Raw genomic sequence first — 25,214 nt, 5'->3', positions numbered from 1 at the left:
GGGCGTCGGTAGGTGCGTACGTAAGCGACGGGGCTCCGTTTGCCATGTGCTGCTTGGACGCGCAAAAACAACGCCATGTCTATGTGCGTGTGTGTGTGAGTGAGTGCTAGGAGCAGCGCAAACCCGCGCGCCGTGCTGCTAGTGAAGCCGAGGCAGAGAGGGCGCGTGGGAGCGTTGTGCCATGTCTTGGGCGGTCCCTGCGCCGGCGGCACGGATTGCGCGCTGGTGATCTTCACATGCCAAGCCTCTGCCAAACCGCCAGAAGCTGAGAGGGGGGGGTCTGGTCTGATGCCCGCTTCCCACCGCCTAGACCACGAGCACCCGCAACCGTCGACTCGCGCTGACGGTTCCCGCCCCGAAAAGTCGCTCTGCCTTCGCCTCGCCCTCTCTCTTCCACATGTCGTCGGCCTCCATCAATCTGCTAGGGAACAACTTGTTCTCCGACAGCGGCTAGCCACTCAACCCTCCCCCCCCCCGACGGACCGGCCCGCCATCGTTTTCACCTACAGTCTTTGGAATTGCTACCCCACCGCTGTCATTAACCCTCACGCACACACACACGCACACGCATTTCCCCCCCACATTCTTCCCGACCAGCAGTCCGCGCCACGCGGCTGGCCTTCTGAGGCTCCCCCTTCCAGCCGCTGCTAGCTCCGTCTATGATGCCATAGAACAAGCCCAATTGTCACCTCCAACCACCCCCAGCTACCCCGCGAACACGACTGCGCTCGACCGCCCTCTTGTTGCCAACTTTGTCACCCGCCATCCCCGCCTCCCCCCCGGCACGCGACCTCGCACCCACTACTGTATTTTCACGCACCCGCCTTGCACCCGCCTTGCCACGCACTGCCACCATGGCCTCTCTCGAAGCTGCCATCGACGAGGAGATGCGAGAGGTGGTCAAGCTCCTCGAGGGCGACCAGAGGCCCGCCATCCGGCGCCCAGATAGCCCTGCCGCACGCGCGCAAAGCCCCAGCTCCGTCGCCTCGCCCGTCCGGAGCATGCTCGACGTGGATGCTCCTGCAAAGCGCAGGAGCACGAGCCGTGGAAGCACTGGAATTCCCTTCGCCATGCCCTCGTCGCCCCGCCGAGTAAACCCCGAATCAGCCTACAAGTTCGAAATGCTGCCCTCGATCGATGCGCATGCGATGCCCAAGCGAGTCTCGCAAGGTGGGAAGCTCGACGCCTCTGCGAAGCCCCGCGCAATGTCGTCCGTCTACGGCAGCTCGGCGGGCTTTCTGGGCTCGTCCAGCTCGAGAGACAGGCCCAATTCCGTGGCTGGTCCTCTGGGGCGGTCAAAGTCCGGTTCCCCAGGACCCCGTAGATCGGCCTCTCCAGCAACGCGCATGCTCAGTCCGACTCCGCCCGCCGCTGCTTCCAGCAACAGCCTCGTAACAGACTCGGGCAAGCGCATCGACATGGACACGGCGTACCGCAAACTGTCGGATTCGGCCTTGGCGCGCTCAGAGGGCGGGCTATCCTCGCTTCCCACCCGCAAAGGCTCAGACCCGGTCAAGGGCACTTCGACCGCTCCGGGCGGAGGCGTCCGCCTAGCCACAGACGATGACGGCGAAGACAGCCCCGCTGTGGACAGCAGCGAAAACGGCTCGGACAGCTCAGACTGGGAGGATGGCTGGCGCAGTAACAACAAGCGAGAACGCGGCAGGCAGCGGTCTAGGAAATCCTCGGGAGGCACTGATAGCATGGGCCGGGAGATCATCACGGCTAAGAGCTTGCTGGCGGCTGCCGAGCAGGAGCGTAAGTGTTGCATTTCGCCGACACTGGTCCGCCTTGATGCTAACCTCAGACAGGGAGAGAGGTTGCCGTGTCGTACAAAGTGCGGTCATTGCTTGAACCTTCCATCAACGTCACTGGCCCAAATGGCGAGAGAATGTCAAGGAGAAATGCATCGGGCGTGGTGCACCCCCACACAAGTTTCGACCAGGGTGGTTCTGGTCTTTCTACGCCAGTCCACTCAGACCACGAGGACGAGTTGGCCGAGATCAAATCGGCGCAACAGCTCTCGCTGAACATCTCGCCCATCCAGTCAAGTCCGGAAGCGCATCGCTGCGTGCGGCAGATTATTAGGGGCGACTATATTCAGTTTGCAGAGGATGCCACCAAAGGCCTAAGGCGGCAGCGTGTGTACCTTGTATCGACTGATCTCAGCGACGAGGCCGCGTATGCTCTCGAGTGGACGATTGGGACAGTATTGCGAGACGGTGATACGCTACTTGCCGTGTACGCAGTTGATGAGGAGACGGGCGTCGCAACCACTGATGCTTCTGGAGCTCCTATTAGTCAAGGCACGACTGGGCGTCAAGAGTCAGACCACCTTAAGAGGACGCTGTCCAATCATGACGGGCTGCCAGCAGCACGACCGGGGTTCTCGGCCTTGTCAAACTCAATCATGGCGACTGAGGCCAATGTGAATGCCATGAGCAAAGCAGAGAAAGATAGGTATCAGGCCTGTGTGGAGGTTTCCGACCGGTGTGTCAAGCTACTTAGGAAGACTCGCCTTCAAGTGCGAGCGGTTGTCGAGGTGTTCCATTGCAAGAGCCCCAAGCACATGATTACCGAAGTGGTGAGTTGCTTCCTTGGAGACTCTGGTCTAGGTGCGTCGCGCTCTGCTGACTGACGACAATGCTGTGTAGATTGACTTCTTGGAGCCGACGCTGGTGATACTTGGCTCGCGCGGACGCAATGCTCTCAAAGGGTGAGTGCGCTCATGCCCAAGGCGCGGATGCATGAAGACTGACTTTGATAGTGTCTTGCTCGGGTCTTTCAGCAACTACTTGGTGACCAAGTCATCCGTGCCAGTCATGGTTGCGCGGAAACGACTCCGAAAGCACAGCAAGTACAAGCGGCAGAACGTGCGGATGTCCAACGTTATCCAAGGCTCCAATGACCGGCTTGCAAATGCAAAGATTGATTAGCTGTTTGGGTGTGTATTTGTCAGGGCTACGTTTCGGTTGGTGTTTGTGGGCGGCAATGGAGTTTGCAAGCCTGAGGATTTGAATTGAGGTGTCGCGAAACGCATGGTGTTTGGCAGTCGAAGATCATGTATGCCTTGCCCAGCCATTGATTGCTGGCGCGCGGTAATGGTACTTTGGCTGCATGTTTCCCGTGGACCTGTTTTTTGGGCAGTGGTGAGCGTGGGCCCGGCGGGCAGGGTGCACAGGCACCGGTCCACGATACGCCGAGAGGCTTTCTCTTTGGCCATGGCCCTCCGCGCCGCCAATGAAACGAGGCGGGCTGCGGGTGGCTTGATTTCTCAGCGGCGTGAGAGCAAAAAGAGCATATTACGACGGTTCTTGGGCCAGCTCAACACATTCGGAAATTAAGATTCCGTGTGAAATTGCAGTACTGCGCTTCTTCCATTTGCTTTTTTCCTTCTAGAACTTCTAGCGCCTGACGAATGGGCTGGCAGCCGCCGTTAGGCGAGACACGCCCTTGGAGTTGCATGTTTCACATGGTATATTCCTTTTGGCTGGTGGTGGCTAGTCGTGCCGATGGCCTGCCGACGTCATGCTCGCCGTGCAAGTGTCGTCCTTCCGGGGCCCGTGACACTTGGCACCACCACCCGACGGTCTGGATCATTCAAACTCTCCCTCCCCTCTGCCATCCGGCACTACGCCCCATGCATCCAGTCCTCTTGTCATGGCCCGGCCAAGACCCGCGTGTTTCCCCGCAAATGCGTAATGCGGTAGCTGATGCGCAAGACGGCGCTGGTGGCGCTGGTTGGCTGACAGAAAACGATTATGCATGGCGTCCATCGGTCGTGTGCTGCGAGATGGACCCAACCGTGGGGATACGACTGTGCACCGGCACGCCCTGGTGCTGCCAGAGCCTCCAAGGATTGTCGTCGCCGGCCTGGGAAACGTCCACTGTCAAAAAGGTCTCTTGCCTTGCCCTCAGGCCGCAACTTGTCCTTCACCCACTACCATCCTCTCCTCCCCCAGCCATTAGGAAATGTATTTTCACATGGATCTACAAGCCTCAGCTCCTTGGTTCTCCCGTTTTGGCCACTGCGAGTTCCTCGACATCAACCACCAAGACTTGGACACGTCCTCTCTCCAAGCCAGACTGCTCAAGTCGTCGACACGGGACACCCTTCTCAACAGACACAAGTGGACCACCATACCCTGCCAGGATGACATTGATGCGCCCACGCTCTTGTCAGACCTTGGCCGCCTGGCGCCCTCGGTAGTCAAGGAGTTTGTGCCAAAGGACCATCTCGAGAGCACCTTTGCCTTCCGCCTGATCAACGACCTCAACTTCATCGGCGATGAAGTCAGCTACATTGCTCTGAGCTACTGCAGAAAGCAGACTGCCGTCACCACGCCAAGAAGAGTTCTGACCCCTGTCAGCGACCTTCCGTTTGGTTGGATGAAGGAAGTGGAGCATTTTCCACTCCCAACCACCTCGGCCCTCTTCCAGGCCGTGGTGCGAGAACGGAATCCTCAAGAGGGATTGTGGTTCGACCAAGTGTGCGTCGAGCAGGACGACGAAGCCGAGAAGAGCGCAGCCATGGGAACCATTGACAATGTGTACAAGAACGCAAGGGCGGTTGTTGCAGTCCTCGACGACATTGTGGTTACGCCAGACGAGGAGCAGTTTCTGCGCTACTACGTCGAGCAGTACAGCTATTCTCAAATACCTCTCGACCAGCAACCCAACACTGGACTGCAGCCGCCTCTCATGCAGCAATACAGCTTGCTCGACACGCTTGTCCAGCGCATTCTCTCTTCCGAGTACTTTGATCGCGCGTGGTGCAACCATGAGATGCGCATGGGCCGAAGCCATGTCTTTTTGATACCGTGCTTACGGCATTACGAAGACGAGGTGCATACCGTCATGCGTTTCACTAGCGCCTTCTTTACACATCTCCTGAGCCTTGCGAGCGAAGTCAGCCATTTTCCGCCGGCCCTATCTACAAGGCTCCATTCGCTGCTTGACTTCTTCCAGCAGCAAGACGCATTCGACAAGGGCAGCCTGGCTGCTCTCCGGACACCAGACAGCCAACATTGCCCAGCTTCAACTGCGACATGTTCCATGTCAATGATGGCAGATACGTTTCGCTTGAAAGCCGGAGGAAACCCACGCTTGCCAGAGTATATGCGGAGGCTGGACGCTAACCGAGACAAGACAAGCATTGCACTGAATGCTTCAGGTCTTCCTCTCGCACTGGCTCCTCCCAATCCATATTCGAGACCCACCCTCGAAGACGAATGCCTTCGCTCGCTACTTCTCGTTGGCATTGCGGCGCGAGACCCAGTTGCACTCTGCACCATTGGTACACCCTTGCAGCTCCATGACGGATCGACCTCATGGCTATGCCGACCGACGTCTATGGATGTGAGGGCATCTCGAATTCCTCCACATTTCCCCAGGGATACGAGCCACATAGTCCAAGCGACAGACGGCCGAGCAGAATACGCGCAGCTTGATCTCATCTTCATGGATCTTCCGCATCGCACCCAGCCGAGCTCTTCCTTCCCAATACACGTTGCGCGCGCGCGTATGCTCGTCGATCTTTGTGTTCAATACCAAATACCAGGAAGCGGTTTGTGGGGATTCTCCCAGGCACCTAGTCACCCACGCACACCGGCCTTGCGCAACATATTCATCCAGACACTGGCGTGCATCTTCCAATGCGGACCGCAGTGGGTAATGGATACCATGTCGAGTATCCAGGAGCCCAACGCACCGCGCATGGAGCCATACACCATCGAGATGCTGCTCAACCCACACCTCATTCTGCAAAACTACATTTTGCTGCCGGAAGGGCGGACAGCGATGACGTCTCTTGTGCACTTCGTCACCACGCTTATCGCATCTGGCATTCCATGGCCTTCGGGTGCCTCGGAGCGCACACACGGACCACTCATCATATCAGCACCCACGTCAACCGCCTTTGACTATGCGGGCCCACCCACTCAGAGCAGCAAAGCCATCATCTTTGCGCCCTTTGAGCACTCCAAGACGCTATTGATTGCGGTGCCCAAAGTCGTCAAGGGCGCCGAGTATAACACGCTAGCGCGCGGCTGGATCCTCACCAGCATGAACCCGTACACCGGCAGCCCCAAGCCCACTGTAAGCTGGACCTTGCAATCGAAGGGCGCAATCTTTGGAGACGCAAACTTCAATGCCAGCTTGGCTAGTAGTGCGGATTCAGAGGTTCGGAACCACCGTGTGTACGGACCATCGTCTCGCTCATAGTACCGCGTTTACTGCGACTACTTTTTCGTCTTCTTTTGTTGTTTCCTTTGTTATTACACGACTATAATGATATTTTCCGAAGGAATAATGAATGATGGATTCATGTTGTATATAGACCATAGATTAGAAAATTGTACATTATCAACTTCAATGTGTATTCCACTGCCATTGCCATTGTCCATCTCTCCACCATATCGTCTCTTACACCTCTCTTACCCTGTCCTCAACATTTCTCGACTATCTTCTTGGTGAGACATGACTACCTGTTCGGAACTAGTCGCAAAGAGGCTTACATACACTCCACGCTACATAACCCTGCTTACACTTTTCTGCCTGCAGCTCCGGTTAATGCCGCCCCATCAGCAGCAAGAACCCCAGCGTCTCATCATCGACATCGCCACTTTATCTCACCTTCCCAGTACCCGGCGCGCCAACAAGCCGAGCGTTTCCACAAGCCCTCTCACGTCATCACTATGTTCTAGTTTTCCCCCTTCCCCCCCCCCCTGCCGATCGACACTTTGCTCCGCTTCCACCGAAGCACTGCACTATACCGCAAACTTTGTCGCAACGTCACGATAAGAGTCTACCCTACCATCCTACCCACCCAGCCACCTAGCCACCACACCATGTTACTTTTTCCAATCCTTTCGGCATATTCCACCCGAACATCCAGGCACCACATCATCTTCCTTTCAGCTAGCCCTGTCCTAAAAAAAGTGAAGAGCGCGCCACCACCGTACAGGAATCCTTCCAGAATGTAACTAACGATGCACCCAAACGCCGCATGCGGCCCACACTCGCAACTCGTGCGACCAAGCTACTGTAGACTTACCTACCTAGTTTGAAATAAGGTGAGAATAAAGAAAGAAAGAAAAAAAAAGCGGGAGTTTTTTTTTCCTCTTTCAAACGTCAAACTGGGGGGGAGAGGGGGGCTGACACCCCTAGTACCTGGTGCACGTATACATGGGTGGCACTGCCGCTCAAGACGAGACATGACAAGACGATGCAAGGCACCAGCAAAGAAAAAAAAGGGCTGAGCTGGTGAGTGTGTGGGTGTGGGTGAGATGTGAGCTTGGACTTCACTCACACATGGACGCACACACGCACTCACACATGGGATGCATGGGTGTGGGTGTACGGCATGTGTGAGTTACAACGCCCCCCCCCGTTTCCAGTTATCTTCGTTAATTCCACAAAATCTCGTTTTTGCTTTTTCTTTACATCATCTACTTCGCTTCCTTTTCTCCCTTTCTCCCCCCCCCCTTTACATATACGTACGTACACATACGGAATACTACACAAACTATTCCTCTCTAAGCGCTATCTGTGTCAGTGCTCATCTCCGATCCGCTTTCCGCATGCATCGACGTGCAGGAAAAGAAAGGAAAAGAAAAGAAAAAAAGCGGGTAGGGCAGAACAGGGGCTGTTGGTGTGGAAGCTGGGTAATTTTCCAGAACCCATGACCCTGGTCTCTCTTTTTTGGGGGGGCTGGGCTAGGTTGGGTTGGGTTAGAAAGTTGGTATTTTCTTTTTCTCTCTCTTTCTTGAGGCTATCGAAATCCTGCCTGGCTTTTGAGGATTGCTTTCCGAACTTGGATTCCTGCCAGACATTGAGCCAAGTACTAAGCTGCAATTGTATGGTGCTATACTAACTACTACAGTATGGGTTTTGTTGTGGCTTCATGTGGCTGCTACTATTGCTGCTCCACCAACACCATACGTACGTACGTATGCTCCCCACCACTGCCGGCACCACCACTACCATTACTACCACACACACACACACTACTACGCCCATGTCCCGGACCACATATATGTCTTGTATAAGCCCCCCTCCCACACCCTTGTTCCGACCCCACCCGCAAAAGCAGCGCGGCGCCCCCAAGTTTCCGTTTCAAAAGCTTCCATGCGGGGGGTTGCTTCGAGAAGGGCACGTAAAAAAAAAAAAAAAAAACGGATACAGTAACGGGAGAAGGTGGAAGCGAGTTATCGTCTTGGCTACTATAATAATAATTGCTTTTTTATTTTTGATTTTATTTTTCCGGTGCCCTGACACATGCGACTCCCACACACACACACACACACATACTACGCAACCCCCCCCCCCCCAACTACCAAGCCTCTACCAAGCCTGGCATGACTGACTTGACGACATGCATGCCTGCCTGCCTGAGGCATTGCCGCCTTCTCTCTCTCTCTATCGCGCACGCGCGCAACACGCACGCCCCATGACCATTATCATGACAAGCCGTTTTTTCCGCCCGTTCGCCTGCCTATTTCGGAAGGCGAGTGAGAACGGGATTACGTAGATGCCGCTCTCCGGCAGATACACAAGCGTATGGTAGGCCTTTTTCGAGTCATGGATATGCGAATGTGAGAATCTGGCATGGCTCTCTCTAGGTGTATAGTACACACACACACACCTGCATCTACACACTCCGTCTACACATGGTATCGCGAACCACTATTCTCTCCCTTTACCCTTCACCTTTTACTCTCTCTCTCTCTCTCCATGTCTCGCCCTCCTCTCTCTCTCTCTTGCAAAAAATGAAAAAAAACATTGACAACAACAACAACATCCAACATGCACATACTTACACCACGCAAACCATCTGAAACACAGCCCCCATGCCACTCTATCGGAAACCCCACAGGTCTACGCTACATACACACAAGAGCCCAGTCGCAGCCGGGGCCAAGGGTTTATTTGTCATATTTGCTTTTTCTTTCGCCCTCTCTCTCTCTTTCCAGCACCACACCCATACCACCCATACCACCCCCCCCCCTTCCTTCCTTCGGAGTCTCCGTCCCAGGATCCTCTTCCTTCCTTCCTTTTTTCATTCCTTTTCATTTTCTTTCCCCCTTCCTTTCTAGCTTCTGGCTTCTGGTGTTCCCCCCCATGTAAAACACGCAGGGGGTTGTGGCGGGTTGCGGGTCCTCTGCGCCTCCCCTCCCCCACCCCCCACCCCACGCCTCGCCTCAAATCTGGGTTTGAAGGAAGAGGGGGGGGGAGAAATAATTCATCAAGATAAGGCGGGAATAAGAAAAAGAAAGAAAGGAATACAGCAAAGAGGTTGGTGCGTAATGCTGGTAGTGGAGCAGAATCGCTGCTGTCGATCAAACTTTCTCGGCATGTATGTTGATTGATATGCTCGCACGCATGCACACAATGGGGAGAGGCGGGGCGGCGCCGACGACGACGGGGGGGGGCTACTTACGCGCGCGCCATCGTGCATTGCATAAGTGCGGTCGGCCGGTGGTGTCAGTGTCAGTCAGTGTCAGTAAGAAAAAAAAGGTGTCTTGGGGGCTCTTGGGCCTCGACTGGGACTGGGACTGGGTTGTAGGAAAGGCGTCATAAGATGTAGAGACACGGACAGAGACAGACAGACAGAGAGATATGCGTATATCTGGGCAAAAGAATACGAGCATCTGAGACGCCGTGGATGCGAGGGCGAGGCTTTGATGATTACGTGTGCAAAGATTGTTGTTGAGCGCTTTCCCTCATTCTCGGATTCGCAACATCATGGAGGTGCACGTGGCGATGAAACAGATAAGGCAGGGTTGACGGCATGATGCGGATCGATTTGAGGGGAGGGGGGAAGGAGTAAGCCACGCAAGAGAAAGAAGAAAGCAATCATCAACACGTAACACACCCGGGGACTCGGAGCGCATGCGACAACGGCATCTGTTAATATCTACAGCCCATGCTATATTGAGACGTCTATCAGACACAATGCTCCGTTTCTGTAATTCCCACAAAAGGAAATTGATTAGATACTTTCTTTCCCGAGTGGGATTAGCTCCTCTTCAATGAACGCCCTGGCCGAGTACAGCTTCGTACTGCCGTATACGATCCGTCGTTTCGGACCTGTCCCAGCTGCAGCACTCGTCCGCTTGGCCCACGCCTGGATGTTGGTCTCTTCATCCATACTACCCCCGCCAACGGGAAACACAATGGCTTCCGAAAAGCCTTGCCGCCTCTGTCCAAATGTCGCGTCGATGCCGCGTCCAACACTGCTTTGCTGGTTTCGTGATTGACTTGCCGGAGGCACGGTTCCACGAGCATTAGCTGACCGGGGATCAAAGTAAAGGTAGTTTTCAGTCTTGTTAAGCGCGCTCGACGTGGCGTTTTGGGGATCCATGAGAGATTCCGTAATCTTGGTAATGGTAAGATCTTGATTGGCAGGCAGATATGATTTGATCCCCGCAAGTACACCTTCAAAGTTTGCACCCAAGCCGGCTTCTTTGAATCGGTCCGTTACCCTCGACGAGAGACTTGTGAAGCCGCCAAATAGTTGCGAAGACGCCTGCGCGGGTTGTGCAGGGGCCGAAGACGAGAGCATGCTCATCTGAGTGATTTGCCGCACTGTCTTGATGTATGCAAGCGGCGTTGTGTCTACGCCGGCGGCTTTGAGAGCATTATCGAAACCTTCCAACTCAGCGCGCGACACTTCTTGTTCAGTCGTCAGATACCACTAAATTTGGCTCCATGTTAGCGCGACATTCCAACTCCTCTGTAGGTGTCCACCGTACCTGCAAGAAAAACCTAAACTTGTCCATTGGATCCTGACCCTTTGCTGGGTCTTTGAGGACCTCCATCATGGACGATTTGGTTTGCTTGTCAATCTCTTCCTCCAACTGGAAGAACTCGTCAAGTTTACGTTGCTTGATTCCCTCCATGATGGCTTCGAGGATGGACATGTGGGCTTCAATGGTTGCTTTTCGCTCTCTAAGTTCGGGGAGCAGAGTCAGCGCACCCTTGAGATGTGCTGCGAACTGATTGCTTTCCCCTGAGAGATCATCCAGTGACGATGATCCCGTCTTCTTGGTGAGCGCATCTGCATCTTCTGAGTATTTTGTCCACTCATTCGTCACTTCCTCAGCGACATTTGGGAACGGCTGCGAGGCATTGCGGTTCCAGAACTGTGTTGAAGAGCGTGGTTAGTCGGTTCTTCATACACAAGCCGTATGACTACTTACGTAATCCGTTGCAGCCAAATCGTACGACTGCTTCTTGGTGCCGCTCTCTGGCTTGTTCTTGTCGTTTGGAACAGTCACTTCGATCTTGTTCAAGTGAAATTTGCAAACGTCATACACGAGGCTTTCTGCACGTTGTCAGCTCGATGCCGTTGTCAGACGGACGTGTCTAGCGTACGATATATCCAGCTGTGACTGAGCATTGGGTTGAGATCGGCGTTCCTGTCTATAATGACGAGCAATGGACGAGAAGCTGTGGATGATGCAAAGAGGCTTTCCTTGTTGTTGAGTACGTGGTCCCGCAACTTTCGGTCGAGCTTCGCAGCAATAACTTCGGCCGCGCCGCCTCTGGGAGCTCTTATAATCGGGACGACTGCCATGGTCACCACGACGGAAAACAGACCCGAGACGATGCGGTCCATGTGCGCGTCGAGCTCTGCATCTTCTGTGCGCGAAGAGTTTAGGCGGTAATATGACTGGTCAATGTTAAGACTGCGGCAGAGTCAGCAGAGCCAGCATGCTCCCGATAGATATGATAGTACCTGAACTGATCATGGCCCAACGTCACAAAGTTCAAGTATCTTGGCCAAAGTTAGCGTCGGTGGAACGCGGTTTCCAAACATGGCATACTGATCGTAAATCTGGGCCAGGTTGCTAGCAGCGTCAGGCATGGTCGCCAGTTCGGCGCCCCATGATTCGAGCAGTTGGCGGGGAACGCTTGAGAGGAAGTTGACGTATGCAGGCGTATACAAGCCCTCGCCCAGGTCTTTGGTAACGAGGGATAGGTTCTCAGCCGTGGGGGCCATAAGGTACTGGGGTATGTGGTCAGTACGTGCGTCGTAGAGCAACCGTATGTTTGAAATGCTGGTGCATATTTATCCCAGTCAACTACAAACAAGATCCGGGTTGTTGTTTGCACAGAAGCAGTTGCTTACAATTCCAGGCGCCGGGATAGGACTGCGCCGCGATTTGAGATTCAAATGCACAGTGACCTGTACGGCTTTCAGTATGCTGTCTTAATAGCCTGTGGGAGAGCCTGGCCATACCCCAGCGGCGCGCAGGTCGTTGACGCGCAGAACAGAGCTCACGACTGCCTTGGCGGCATCGTCGTAGACCAGGACACCTGTTTACACGGCAGTCTGAGCACGGGTTCGGTCGAGTATACAGACATGGGGGCGGCGCGACTTACGCCATGCTATTTCGGGGTTCGTGACCTCGCTGGAGTCGTCTTGGGCGGCATCGGCGTCGACGGGGGGGTTGAGGTTGAGCAGGCGCTTGATTGAAGCTGGAGGGCGCAGGTCAGTCGGGGGCGCGCGCAGAGCAGAGCAGAGCAGAGGGGCCGGCCGCACCTATCTGTCGGTCCCGCAGTGAGATGGCCATGGTGGATGTGGATGTGTGTCGTGGCACCCGCCCGGCGGTCAGGTTTGCAGCATGCGGCGGGGGCGGGGTGGGTGCAGAGGCCGGCGACGGGGGCAATTGGGCGGGCAGCAGGCAAACAGGCAGAGGCGAGAAGACGGCGACGCGTCGTGGTGGTGGTGGTGCTCCTCCTCCTGCTGCTGCTGGCTGCTCGGCGAGTGTGTGGATGATGCAGCCACGGCAGGCTCCAGGCTGGCTGCCCCGCCTGGGACTAGCGCGGCGCGCTACTTGGCGAGCGGGCAGGCTTTCAAAACGAGCTCGCCCCTTCGCCGCGCTCCGTCGCTCCTCAACTCTCACCTCGCCCACTCGACCAAACCACCCTTCTTCGCTCTTGACACTCATGCTACTTCTCAGTGAACTCTCGCCCACCTAATAAGGGCATCTGATTCTGAGGCTAGATTCTCCTTTCGAGTCCTTGCTTTGGGGGAAGTGTGCGCTCAGGCTGGCAGCGGCGTTTGTCGGGAAAGGCGTGGGTTGCGGAGGGCAGAGTGACCATCATCGTTTTCCAGCTCCTGCTACTAATCCAGGTCCGTCTGCGGACTCGACAGGCTTCGCATCTCAGCAAGACAGGGCCGCTGGCCGATCTGCTGGGCGGGGTGGCGCTCTCGTCGGCCTCGCTGGCAGCAGGACAGTGGCGCGTGTGTTGTGCTTTGGCTGCGCGCGCGCAAAAGCGTCCAGTGACGCCTCGGCAGTGTGCTCCCCATCCATCGCATAATTCGCGAGGCCAAAGTGCCGCGTCTCCATAAAAGCCAAAAAAAGACCGCAGACCGCAGACCGCAGACCGCGGCATCGTGGACTGGGGGACTGGGGGACACGGTTGCTCATCATCATCATCGTCATCATCATCATCAAGCCTCAAGCAAGCATCAAGCAATCTGCCCGCCACGCTCGCCCCCCAGGCACGGCAAGGCTGCACGCAACAGTAGCAGCAGCAAGCAAGCAGGCAAGCAAGCAAGCAGCACGCAGCAGCAGCAGCTGCACGCCAGGCCAGGCCCTCCGACTCTCCGCACCACCACGCTACCGCCCAAACCGGTGTTTTATCGACCTTTTTTTTTCCGCTTCACGTTTCCCCGAATCGGCAGCCTATTCACGCTCGTGACTCTGCGCCAGTCTTGTTAGCGCCTAGTGCCTCTGCAGCGTCGCCTAATTAGTCCTCTTTGGCCCGGCCCAGACACTTGTGCGTCGCCAGCCAATCACAACCCTGCTCCTGACAGCTGACACTCTGCTAGCCAAGAACACCCCCTCCCTCCCTCGACACGCTGCACGATGGCGTCGAATCACGTGCCTGCCGACCAGGTCCCCATTCAAGGCCAGGTCTACGCCGACCCCTCGTACCAGCACCTCTTCTCGTCGGTCGATCGCTATGGCACACCGACATGGAACTCCCAGATTCACCAACATGCCGCCCTGGCCCCTGCTGCACACGGCCAGACCTGGCATCCCGGTGCATTTGCACAGCAGCAGCAGCAGCAGCAGCAGCAACAGCAACAGCAACAGCAACAGCAACAGCAACAGCAACAGCAACAGCAGCAGCCACATCACCAACAACACCAATCCTTTGGCGCCATGAACCAGTCGTATGCGGCACAGAACCACGGCCTCCGCACAGAATCGCCCTACCAGTATGGCCAGTTCAGTCAGCAAGGCTCGCTGGCCAACTACGCCCAGCCGTCCAACGTTGATCCATCCCTGGGAATGGACCCCAATGCCATCCGCCAGCAGCAACAATCGCCCTACCAGATGCCAATGCGCACGCTGACTCCCCAGAGCCATGCCAGCACCGTGACACCGCAAGCCCTCCAGCACGATGTCAGCTCGCTCCAGCAGGCTCGACCCACTGCCACCTCCTACCAAGTAAGCTCATCCCGTGACACAGACCATGTCATGCCAACTGACACGGTACAGCTGCCCAAACCCACAGCAGAGACTTTTACTCCGCAGCGTGCTGCACCTGCATCGTTTGTAAAGCCAGTGCCCATCCCTGACTTGGAAATTCCAAAGGGAAGGAAGTCAGGTGGTCTCTATGTAATTGATCAGGCTGCGTTGGCAAAAGCTACTAATTCTACTCCACTGAATAAATTCGTGACTCTGGGCAATGAACCCTTTCATTTGACAACCAATAGAAGTAAGCCTCAACATTTGAACATGATTTTACAAGAAATGGAATCTGACGTGTGTATAGCTGCACTCCCAGTCTATGTGGCTCGAAACTCGCTCAAGGATCTGAAGAAGGCGGGAGCAGACAGCAAGAAGCTTCGCGCCACGCAGCTGGCTTCCAAGTCGCAGTCCAAAGCCCTCAAGTCGATCAAGAAGCCCGCAGAGTCAAAGAGGGAAGTTAGCGACAGTGGGAGCTCCACAGATTCATCCGAGTACGAGACGGACTCTTCGGATGAAGAAGAAGAGGAGATGCCGATCCCCGCCATACGGCCCGAGGATCCAGACGCGGCTGTCCGCTACGACGTGGTCAAGGCTACGTGGCATCCGTCCACATCATCCCCGAGCTCCGAGAAGATCAAGCTCAGTATGCGTGAGGTCTGGGAGGTGCTGAATACCATTCAAAAACGGTGGCGAGCCGACAGCAAAGCTGTATCGGAAGCCGAGGAACAGAAGAAGACAGGTGAGCTGCCGGTACTCAAGAGTCGTGTGACGAGCCAGCGCGACTTGCTCAAGTCTGCTCTTGAGGCGGCACTGCAGTCAGCACACCCTGATGTTCTTTACCAGTTGGGGCAGATCAAGCCTTTCCTGTATCTGTGCTACCAGTTTCTGGCGAACCGATTCCATAGTAAAGATTACGATGGGCCCTTGTCCGCAGTCATCTACGAGGTTCTCTCGCGATGCGGTACACTGACTTCTGAGCTCCTCGAAGAGACTAAGCTTATCAAAGCCCTTGCTTCCATGAAGAAGCATGCAAATGAAAAGCACAAGACTTTTATTCAGCAAGTGATGGACAGCGCTGCCGCCAATTCCAAAAAGGCCAAAGCAAGTCCTCCGCCAAAGACCGAATCCGCAGACAGCAAGGGCGTCAAGCGACCAGCCTCGGACGCTGCAAGCCGCCCGACAAATGAGGCCAATTCGGTGAAGAAGGCAAAGGCACCTGATGCTGTCACCTCGGCACCCAAGAACTCTACAGCAGCACCGGGTTCAAAGTCGGCAGTAGCTCCTGCTGCTGCGACCATACAGAAGCGACCTGGCGACAAGACGACATCAGCACCAGCACCCGTCAAGACGCGCGTCAGCCAAGTCACCAACAAGCCCTCTGGTATTTTTGCCTCGCTCAATGCGGCCAGCAAAAAGACAGCGCCGGCATCAGCCACGGCAGCGGGAGCAAAGGGGGCTGCAGCGTCCAAAGGGGCTGTGCCAGGGGCAAAGGAAAAGAAAGTGGTGGCCACACCGGCAGCAAAGCCCTCTTTTTCGTTTGCCCAGACCATGGCCTCACTCCAGAAGCCCAAGGAGCAAGAAGCGGCGCCTGTAAAGTCGGAGAAGCCCATGCCAGCGGAAACCGAAGAAGAAAAGGCCAAGCGGCTGCGCAAGGAATCCCGAAGACACCTGCGTGTAGCCTGGCGGCCCGACACATCACTGGTCGAAATCAAGTTCTTCGACCACGAGGCCGACGACGAAGAGATGGACCGCAAAGAAGACCACCTTGTCCGGGATGCTGGCGACCTTGGCGGAGAGGGACGCATGTTCAAGCAGCACAAAGAGCTGGATCTCGATGACGATGACGAGGAATGGGAGGGCGAACAGAGATCTTGGTTGCCACCATCTGAAGTCGACTTTAGCGTTGTACATCCCGAGGAACGCCAGCGAAACTACATGCCTTTTGGAGGTGGCCTGATGCAGCCGTCTTGCCCTGAGAAGGAAGCCAACATGCTGCGTGAGAATGCTACACTGATGGTCTATTATTCCAACAGCGAAGACATCCCGCCGTCTCCAAAGGAGCCCATGGAGCAAGCACAGGAGGACATGTCTACTGCCACCGTCATCAACTTTGGACCACCCCCTGACACGGTGCTGAGGAAGTGCCCGCAACAGCCAGCGCCCACTGGTGTTCCTGACCTCAGTCAATTGGAGAACATTATTAAGCAACTATCGGCTACCAACTCAACTCCAGCCGCACCGGCGCCAGCAGCTCCCGTTGAGACGACATACACACCACCACCTCCCGCCTCGGCGGCTCCTCCATTGGGTACGACGGGACTTCAAAATCTTCTCAACTCTCTCAGTAATAGCCAGCCTCCGCAGGCTCCTGCACCTGTTTCTTTCCCGATGCAGAACGCACCGCAACAACCCGCTATGTCTCTTGACATTGCTGCCCTAATCGCCAACATGCAGGCAGCGACCGGGGGTGCGCTTCCACCACCGCCTCCACTACCGACTGGATTTCCTCCATTTCCATTTGCATTTCCCACTCAGCCCCAACAGCCCGATGCTGCTGCCTGGTCTCAGGCGATGCCGGATGCGGCAACGTACCAAAGTCAGACGCAGCCCGCGTACAGCCAGCAGGCCAATGCTGGTACCAAGCGGCAGCGCGACGAAAGCAACGGCAACAATGACCGCAACCAAGGGAAGCGGCCCAAGAATCGAGGAGACCACAAGCCACATAAGGTACTCGCATGCAAGTTCTACCTCAAGGGCCAATGCAACAAGGGCGATAACTGCACTTATATCCACGACACCAACCAATGATTTTCCTTTCGGACGCGGTATTGTACGTTTCCCGGTAATGCCCACTGCATCTTCAACACTGGTTGCTGAACGGATTTTGTCTCTCGGAAATTGCTCTAGTTTCTGCAGAGAGACGGGTGGGCTTGTATAATAAGAGCATTCCCTTCATTTTGTCATGTTTCTTTTCCTTTGGTCATGATTCGAGCATCTGCATGCATACCCCGGGCGATGGAGCGGCGCCCTTGTGTAGGGCTCGAGGCATTTAACGGCGTTTGTCACAGCATTAATAGGATAGCATTTGAGCGGCGCTGGACGGACACGGCTATGGACGAGAGATATGGACGGGGGCCAGGCAGCAGGCCCAGTGTATAGGCAGCCCGTATTGCAAATGTTTGCGCGTTCCAAGAGAGTTTGTTCCGTGGCCCTTGTTTGCGATTGCCGCTGTGATGAAACATGGAGAGGCAGAAGCTCTGCCCTACGACCTGACCGGTTGCCACTAGATGGGCAGTCTAGGGCGGTTCGCAGCCTAGCTGGCGGCCAAACAAACGCAGCCAGAGAGCAAAAGCAACGGCGGCGCCAAGGCTTTGCCATGACACGGCCGACGAGGAGGCAGGTAAAGCGCTCAGGCTGCCGCCGCCGCTGGTGTTGTTGCTGGCACACGCATCCTCTCCGCACCCGCCCCTTGGCTGAGACGTCGTCGTCGTCGTCGTCGTGTTGTTGGTGTGGAGTCGTAGTAGCGCGCATCAACCGGCTCCGCGACCAGTCGTTCCCGCACGGCAAGCTCCGTCATAGGTATTTTCTTGGGCGGCGTCAGACATCACCCACCGAATCAACCCAGCCCAGCCCTTCCGCCAAACACGCAGTCCTGCTCCATCACACCCGCAATCGCTGCACCTCCCGGACCCGCATCCTCGGCGCTTTTCACGCTGCCGGCCTCTTCTTTGCGGACGCCCATCGCAGCCGAGTCATCGCCCTCGCCGTTCACGAGCCGATCCCAGGACCACCCCCACGCCGACTCTATCGCGCCCTCGACCCAGACCTCCGCCGCTTTCCCCCCAGACCCCGCAATCATGGCTCCCGCCCGCAAGAGGACGACCAACATTGCGCGTCGCCGGCGGACCGACGACGAGGATGAGAGCCAGTCGGTGGCAACGCTGGCCGACGACTCCCAGAGCGACGATGCATCGGTGCTCAGCGACGTGGACGAGGACGCCGATGCAGACAACAGCGACCTTAGCGAGGTCGACAGTGCTCCCTCGCTCACCCAGGGCAAGACAAAGCGCAAGCAGAGCGGCCCGCGGGATGCAAAGCCCCGGCAGCATGCTCCCCAAAGGCAGCCCTCGCCCCCCATTGCCCGCTCCGATGCCGCCTTCGCCTCCCTCAAGGACACGGAAATGATGGTGAACGGCCTCAAGATTGCCCCCGATGGAAAAGAGGCCGACGTGGTTGATTTCGACACTGGTGCGGCAGCTGGAGACGCCGCACCAGCAGTTGGCGCGCCCTCCTCGCGGACAGAGACGCTGGCGGAGCGCCGGCGGCGGGAACACGAGGAATACAAGAAGAAACGCGACTCTGATCCCGCCTTCATCCCTAACCGCGGGGCCTTCTTCATGCACGACCAGCGTCACGCACCCGGCCAGAATGGTTTCAGACCCGCTGGCCGCGGAAGAGGGCGGGGTGCCCCCATCGGAGGGCCCTTTTCGCCAGCCAAGTACGTCGAAGCGCAGAGAAACAAGATCCGGCATGCTGCTGACACCCGCCCTAGCATGAGACCGCAGCCTCCCGAGGCTACCGACTCGCCATGGCAGCACGATCTCCACGAGACGGTCAACGCACCGGGCTCGCAGCATCAGCCCGAGCAGCCATCGGCCGCCTCTCAACAGCACCATCCATCCAATGCCTCCGCCTTTGCATCACGGGTACCTCCGGGGTCCAGCCAGAAGCCCGCACAAGCCCGCAATTTCTCAACAACAGTACACACGCACAATGCCATGGTCCGGGTATTCTTGCCAAACATGAAGAGCCCCATCCAATTCCAAAACGTTCCCATCAAGCAGCACACTCGTCTCCCGAACCACAGACCGCCGCTCCGCCGCGACAAGCCAGTCCGCATATCGCTGCCTCCCGCGCCCCCGCGCTACATCTTCCCCACGGTTGAGCGCTCCTTCATCTTCATTCCGCGTGCGCTGCGGCCCAACCAGCAGGGCTTCGGTCGGGGACGTGGCCGATTTGGCTCGTTTGGCGGAGGCTTCTCCAGCAGGCGGACGAGCGCATACGGAGGCAGCGTCTATTCACCGAGCGTAGCCATGAGCAGACGGTCGTCAATTGCACGCGAGATAGGCCGCGAAAACCTAGTCTCTCCCGCTGGCTCCATCATGTCACGCAACGGAGGCTTTGTCGACCCCAACCGCCCTGTGGTACGTCTCCCGCCTGGTGGTCCTAGAGTGCCCAATGGATCGTCCGTCATATCGCCTACAAACGGTACCGTGCAGCCGCCTTACCCACTCCCGCAGAAGCCGACTTTCCGCGAGAATTGGCAGGGCCAGCTTCCCATGCACCAGCCGCGTCCGCAGAAGACTGTGTCTGTTGCTGGTATCGAGTCACCGGCATCTCTTAGTTTCAACCCTCCCCAGCAACAAGAACAGCAACCCTTCCATCAACAGGTACCTGCGCACATTAGCAGTGCAACTGCTCCTGCTTCTGACCAGTCATTCTATCAACATGGACGTCACGCATCTTATCCCAGCCAGGTATCTACCGGAACTCCCCTCAACAATATCCCCGAACGGGCCATCCACGCGCCAGCTTTCCAGCCGTATGCGCAGCCCGGCTTTCAACCCCAAGCCTTTGTGCCACAAGGCTACTATTATCCACAAAACGGCGCTCAGCCCCAGTACATGGCACCCGCCGGTATGGTGCCCATGTTTGTTCCTGGCGCACAGCAACCAGGCTATGTCATGCCGGTTACTGCTCCTCCTGTCGCTGCTCCTCCAGCTCCTGCCGGTCAACCCAATATGGTCGCCTATGAATCGAATGGCATGACATACTACGTAGACTCTACGCAACTGTATGCAGCTCCACCGGCGGAGAACTACGCTCAGCCAAACTATGCTGTTCCGGGCATGGGTGGTATGATGACACCAGGGCCAGATGGAGCCTACTATTACCCACAGCAGATGCAGCCAGCCGGCTACTATCCTCAGCAATAAATGGCAAACCGTGTCTTGCCACTGCATCTACCGAGGGCCAATCGTCTTGCATTTTACGTGTTGCTCACCACTATCCACTATCCTTCTTTGCAGCTTGAGCATGGCGTACCTGGTTTTTGATTACGATACCTGATATTTTTCTCGACGAAGCATGTTTCCACAGCGCATCTTGGTTATTCAATCTTGACGACGGAGAGCGACTTTAAAAATTCAATATCAAACTTTGCGGGAGGCAGGATCTGGTCGTTCTCCCTTTTGCTCTTTTCTTTTTCGCCCCTTTTTCTTCAGCTCAACTCTTTCACTCACAGGGAATGATTGGTTTGTGTATGCATGGTGTTCTGTGTCGTGTGTTTTGTGTTTTGGCTCGTATGGTTGGCTTTCATTCCTTTCGAGTACTTGTACATTGACCTAATCTGGCCTTGTATTAGTTCCTCATCATTCGAGTATCAGCGTGCTTTGAGTACTGGCTTGTCGGTTCTTGAATGATGATGGTATCCAGCGTTGTGTTCTAGTGTGGGGGGGATGCAGCAGGCACACATCCGTGTGGGCTTGGCTTTTGAGTATGATCTATCTCGATAATCAATACCGGCTCTCCAAGCAAAACCTGAAATGTGTCGCGGCTCTGTGATGGTGGTCCACTGGGGGTGAAACACGTGAGCTGCACGGTCGCCAAAAGCAAGTGACATCAATAGTGAGGCTTGGCGTGCTGCATGGCGCTAAGGACCTGGTTCGCCGCATCATCGCAGGCGTTCGAGGCAGCTCTCCATCAACCACCATCTCGCATATCGCGTCCGCCCCCATCACCCCCCGAGACAAGCACGCCACCGTCCAAGTCTTGTCTCTCGAGCCGCCATCATGGCGCCCCCCAAGGACACCATGTTCCGCTCCGCGGACATGTCCCTGACCCAGCTTTACATCGCCAACGAGATTGGCCACGAGGTTGTCTCGGCCCTTGGAGAGCTTGGGGTCATGGATTTCAGAGATGTGAGTATGGGTCGACGTGTTGTGCAGCTTCCAGCACAGCTTCTGGATGGATGCGATGGAACATGGAGCTGACAAGAGGTGACAGCTCAACTCGGAGACGACAGCCTTCCAACGCACCTTCACCCAGGAGATCCGCCGCCTCGACAACGTAGAGCGACAGCTCCGATACTTTCGCAGCCAGATGGAGAAGTCGAGCATTCCGATGCGCTCCATCTACGACTTCAACAACCCCTTCACGGCGCCCTCTGCTTCGGAGATTGATGAACTCGCAGACAAGAGCCAGAGCTTGGAACAGAGAATCTCATCGCTGAATGAGAGTTACGAGACGCTGAAGAAACGCGAGGTGGAGCTTACCGAGTGGCGCTGGGTGCTGAGAGAGGCGGGCGGCTTCTTCGACAGGGCGCGCGGCCAGACCGAGGAAATTAGGCATTCTGTCGATGGAGACGATGCGCCACTACTCCAGGATGTTGAGCAGAATGGACACGGCGATGCGGGTGCTGAGCGCTCCTTCACCGTCATGAACATTGGCTTCGTTGCCGGTGTCATCCCTCGCGAACGCATCGCCGCCTTTGAGCGCATCCTGTGGCGTACCCTTCGCGGTAACCTGTACATGAACCAGTCGGAAATCCCCGAGCCCATCATCAACCCCGAGAACAATGAGGAGACAAGCAAGAACGTCTTCATCATCTTTGCCCACGGCAAGGAAATTATCGCGAAGATTCGCAAGATCTCGGAATCGCTGGGTGCCGATCTGTACAGCGTCGACGAGAACAGCGAGCTCCGTCGCGATCAGATCCGCGAGGTCAACACGCGCTTGAGCGACCTGGCCAGCGTCTTGAAGAACACCAAGTCTACGCTGGACGCAGAGTTGACTGCGATTGGACGCAACCTCGCCGCATGGATGGTTGTTATCAAGAAAGAGAAGGCTACGTATGAGACACTGAACAAGTTCTCATACGATCATCAGCGCAAGACGCTCATTGCCGAGGCCTGGGCACCCACCAACTCGCTCGGCTTGATCAAGTCGACCTTGTCCGATGTCAACGAGCGCGCTGGTCTCTCTGTACCAACCATTGTGAACCAGATCAAGACGTCCAAGACACCACCCACGTACTTCAAGTCAAACAGGTTCACGATTGGCTTCCAGACCATCATCGACGCGTACGGAACTATCAAGTACCGCGAAGTCAACCCTGCTCTGCCCGCCATTGTCACGTTCCCATTCATGTTCGCCGTCATGTTTGGTGATGCTGGACACGGTGTTATTCTTCTTCTGGCAGCCTGCGCCATGATTCACTTTGAAAAGCGACTTGAGCGCAGCAAGCTGGACGAGCTCTTTTCGATGATGTTCTACGGTCGTTACATTGTTTTCATGATGGGTCTTTTCTCCATCTACACGGGTCTCCTCTACTGCGACGCTTTCTCTCTTGGTCTGCCCTGGTTCAAGTCGATGTGGGTATGGGACAACAACGGCAAGGGCCCGACAGCTACCCGTGTTGAGGGCTACACGTATCCGTTTGGTCTGGATTACCGCTGGCACGATACGGAGAACGACCTGTTGTTCTCGAACAGCTACAAGATGAAGCTCAGTATCCTGCTCGGTTGGTGCCATATGACCTTCTCGCTCATGTGGTCGCTGGTCAACGCGCGCTACTTCAAGACCAAGATTGACATCTGGGGCAACTTTGTGCCTGGCATGATCTTTTTCCAGTCCATCTTTGGTTATCTCGCGTTTACCATTGTGTACAAGTGGTGCATTGACTGGAACGCGCGCGGCGAGAGCCCACCCAGTCTGCTGAACATGCTGATCTACATGTTCCTGAGCCCCGGCACGCTTGAGGCTGGTACCAAGCCGCTCTACCCTGGCCAGGCTACGATCCAGGTCATCCTCCTGCTCATGGCTCTTGCGTGCGTCCCTATCCTGCTGTTCTTGAAGCCGTTCTACCTTCGCTATGAGCACAACAAGGCGCGCGCACTGGGATACCGTGGCATTGGTGAGAGCACTCGTGTCAGCGCTCTGGATGACGACGACGAGGAAGACGGGCGCCCTCTCAATGGTGGCCGTGAGAGTTTTGGAGATGACGAGGATGGCATTGCCATGATTACACAAGACATTGGTCACGGCGAGGAGCACGAAGAGTTTGAATTTAGTGAAGTCATGATCCACCAGGTCATTCACACGATTGGTAAGTGTGAAGGAGGAATTGCGTCGAAGCAACCATGTACTGACGATTATCAACAGAATTCTGTCTCAACTGCGTTTCCCACACGGCTTCGTATCTGCGTCTTTGGGCCTTGTCGCTCGCCCATCAGCGTCTCTCGATTGTGCTGTGGGAGATGACGATGAAGAATGCGTTTGCCTTTACGGGCGTTGCTGGTGCCTTTGTCATGGTCTTTGTCTTCTACTTCTGGTTCGCACTCACGGTTGCTGTGTTGTGTGTCATGGAGGGCACGAGTGCCATGTTGCACTCTCTGCGTCTGCACTGGGTCGAAGCCATGAGCAAGCACTTTATCGGTGATGGTGTGCCGTTTGAGCCGTTTAGCTTCAAGGTGTTGCTGGAGGAGGATCCTGTAGAGTAGGTTGTCCTTGTTATCTTGTTGCGGTGGCGCCTTGTTTTTTCAATGGTGTTTATTGTTTCCCTTTGTCAAATAATGCGTATGTATAGGCGTGTGCATGTAGGACTATGAAAGATTGTATCTATGAAGTCATGCATGCTATCTATGTTGTGATCAAGCCCAAGTATTTGCAACACAAGTCGTCATGCCAAATTAACTTTTGCCCATTTGCGTGATTTTTTTTGTTGTACCCGGAGCAAATCGGATTTGCGGCTCAGGGGGGTTCAAGGGCAGCAAAAAAAAGCAAGAAAAAAAAAGAGGCTGGAATCATGACAGTTAGCCCTTCAAGTCGCGATGACTGGGGGGCTGTGCGATGCATGCACATGTTTCATGGCTTGGCTCCGACAAAGGCTTGTATCGGAAAGAGAGAGAGGATCCAGTAATACATACGTACCTATGCCTAAGCAGCGCGAACAAGCGAGTACGAAAGCGTTTGTGTCGCGCATGGGGTGGGATATACAGGGGGGAGCGACATCTTTTTTGATCGGCCGTGTGTCATGTTTTATGTCTCTCTCTCTCTTTTTTTTTTGCTCCGCGCCGCGGACGGAGAGAGAGAAAAGAGAGAGAGGAAGGAAGTGGGAGGGAACATGAATCGATGATAGCTGGTGGCCTCGTTCGCGTCACATCGCATCGCAGCGAGTCGACTTTTCTCGGCGAAAGGCTTATCGCAACGTCCAAGAAGACGAGAAGCGCGCGTGGTTCGAATAATACATGTATACTTACATACTTGTGAGAACCCCCATAACAAGCTATGGACACACACACACACACACACAAAGATCGACAGACAGAGTCATGCTTATAGACACCCAACCAACCCAGCAAACAGCCTCCTCGCATCCACCCATCCATTCTCCAAGTGACCAAGTAAGTAAGCAAATTATCAAGACATACCTCCATACTATACTATATTTCTCTCAAATCCCCTATATTCGCCCACCCTCGCATCCCCCCCCCCCAAAAAAAACACCCCCCCCCATGCAAACACACACACGCACTCGCGCTATCAACGACCACCCGGGGCGAGTACATATCCATGTACCTGTAAGTACCGTTGCTTGCGCGTTCGTGTTCGTGAGGGAAAAGGAAAAAAAAACTGTCAAGTCGGGGAGAAGCGACATGGTAT

At 55.6% G+C, this 25,214-nt stretch overlaps 7 protein-coding genes across 7 annotated transcripts; 5 read left to right on the top strand and 2 right to left on the bottom strand.

Annotated features, from left to right (window-relative positions):
- Window positions 1–566: 566 nt before the first annotated feature.
- SETTUDRAFT_40722 (uncharacterized protein) lies at window positions 567–3,364 on the top strand. Its single transcript, XM_008022092.1, has 4 exons — window positions 567–1,758; window positions 1,812–2,584; window positions 2,655–2,716; window positions 2,768–3,364. Exons 1-4 carry the CDS (start codon window positions 855–857, stop codon window positions 2,934–2,936), a joined length of 1,908 nt encoding a protein of 635 aa, XP_008020283.1. The 5' UTR covers window positions 567–854; the 3' UTR covers window positions 2,937–3,364.
- A 620-nt stretch (window positions 3,365–3,984) lies between these two features.
- Window positions 3,985–6,222, top strand: SETTUDRAFT_18424 (uncharacterized protein; the record flags this gene model as incomplete). The annotated part of the gene is made up of 1 exon (XM_008021891.1): window positions 3,985–6,222. One exon carries the CDS (start codon window positions 3,985–3,987, stop codon window positions 6,220–6,222), a length of 2,238 nt encoding a protein of 745 aa, XP_008020082.1.
- Window positions 6,223–9,825: 3,603 nt separating this feature from the next.
- On the bottom strand, window positions 9,826–12,694 carry SETTUDRAFT_162349 (uncharacterized protein). The gene is made up of 10 exons (XM_008022644.1): window positions 12,548–12,694; window positions 12,388–12,483; window positions 12,245–12,321; window positions 12,134–12,190; window positions 11,829–12,010; window positions 11,741–11,779; window positions 11,377–11,690; window positions 11,202–11,326; window positions 10,755–11,144; window positions 9,826–10,696 (listed from the first exon to the last, which is right to left on the bottom strand). The coding sequence occupies exons 1-10, from the start codon at window positions 12,576–12,578 to the stop codon at window positions 9,992–9,994; spliced, it is 2,016 nt and encodes a 671-aa protein (XP_008020835.1). The 5' UTR covers window positions 12,579–12,694; the 3' UTR covers window positions 9,826–9,991.
- A 248-nt stretch (window positions 12,695–12,942) lies between these two features.
- Window positions 12,943–13,488, bottom strand: SETTUDRAFT_162348 (uncharacterized protein). Its single transcript, XM_008022643.1, has one exon. It carries the CDS (start codon window positions 13,437–13,439, stop codon window positions 13,173–13,175), a length of 267 nt encoding a protein of 88 aa, XP_008020834.1. The 5' UTR covers window positions 13,440–13,488; the 3' UTR covers window positions 12,943–13,172.
- A 392-nt stretch (window positions 13,489–13,880) lies between these two features.
- SETTUDRAFT_113733 (uncharacterized protein) lies at window positions 13,881–17,649 on the top strand (the record flags this gene model as incomplete). The annotated part of the gene is made up of 3 exons (XM_008022642.1): window positions 13,881–14,468; window positions 14,520–14,739; window positions 14,797–17,649. The coding sequence occupies 3 exons, from the start codon at window positions 13,881–13,883 to the stop codon at window positions 17,298–17,300; spliced, it is 3,312 nt and encodes a 1,103-aa protein (XP_008020833.1). The 3' UTR covers window positions 17,301–17,649.
- Window positions 17,650–18,349: 700 nt separating this feature from the next.
- Window positions 18,350–20,488, top strand: SETTUDRAFT_152796 (uncharacterized protein; the record flags this gene model as incomplete). Its single annotated transcript, XM_008022641.1, has 2 exons — window positions 18,350–18,990; window positions 19,045–20,488. 2 exons carry the CDS (start codon window positions 18,350–18,352, stop codon window positions 20,486–20,488), a joined length of 2,085 nt encoding a protein of 694 aa, XP_008020832.1.
- An 806-nt stretch (window positions 20,489–21,294) lies between these two features.
- SETTUDRAFT_113726 (uncharacterized protein) lies at window positions 21,295–24,167 on the top strand. Its single transcript, XM_008022640.1, has 3 exons — window positions 21,295–21,472; window positions 21,558–23,658; window positions 23,715–24,167. Exons 1-3 carry the CDS (start codon window positions 21,344–21,346, stop codon window positions 24,050–24,052), a joined length of 2,568 nt encoding a protein of 855 aa, XP_008020831.1. The 5' UTR covers window positions 21,295–21,343; the 3' UTR covers window positions 24,053–24,167.
- The last annotated feature ends 1,047 nt before the right edge of the window (window positions 24,168–25,214 follow it).

This window comes from Exserohilum turcica (genome assembly GCF_000359705.1).
Source record: "Exserohilum turcica Et28A unplaced genomic scaffold SETTUscaffold_1, whole genome shotgun sequence".
Classification (NCBI taxonomy): Eukaryota; Fungi; Ascomycota; class Dothideomycetes; order Pleosporales; family Pleosporaceae; genus Exserohilum; species Exserohilum turcicum.
Note: the sequence above shows the minus strand (reverse complement) of the source record. Positions and strands in the feature narration are given on the sequence as shown.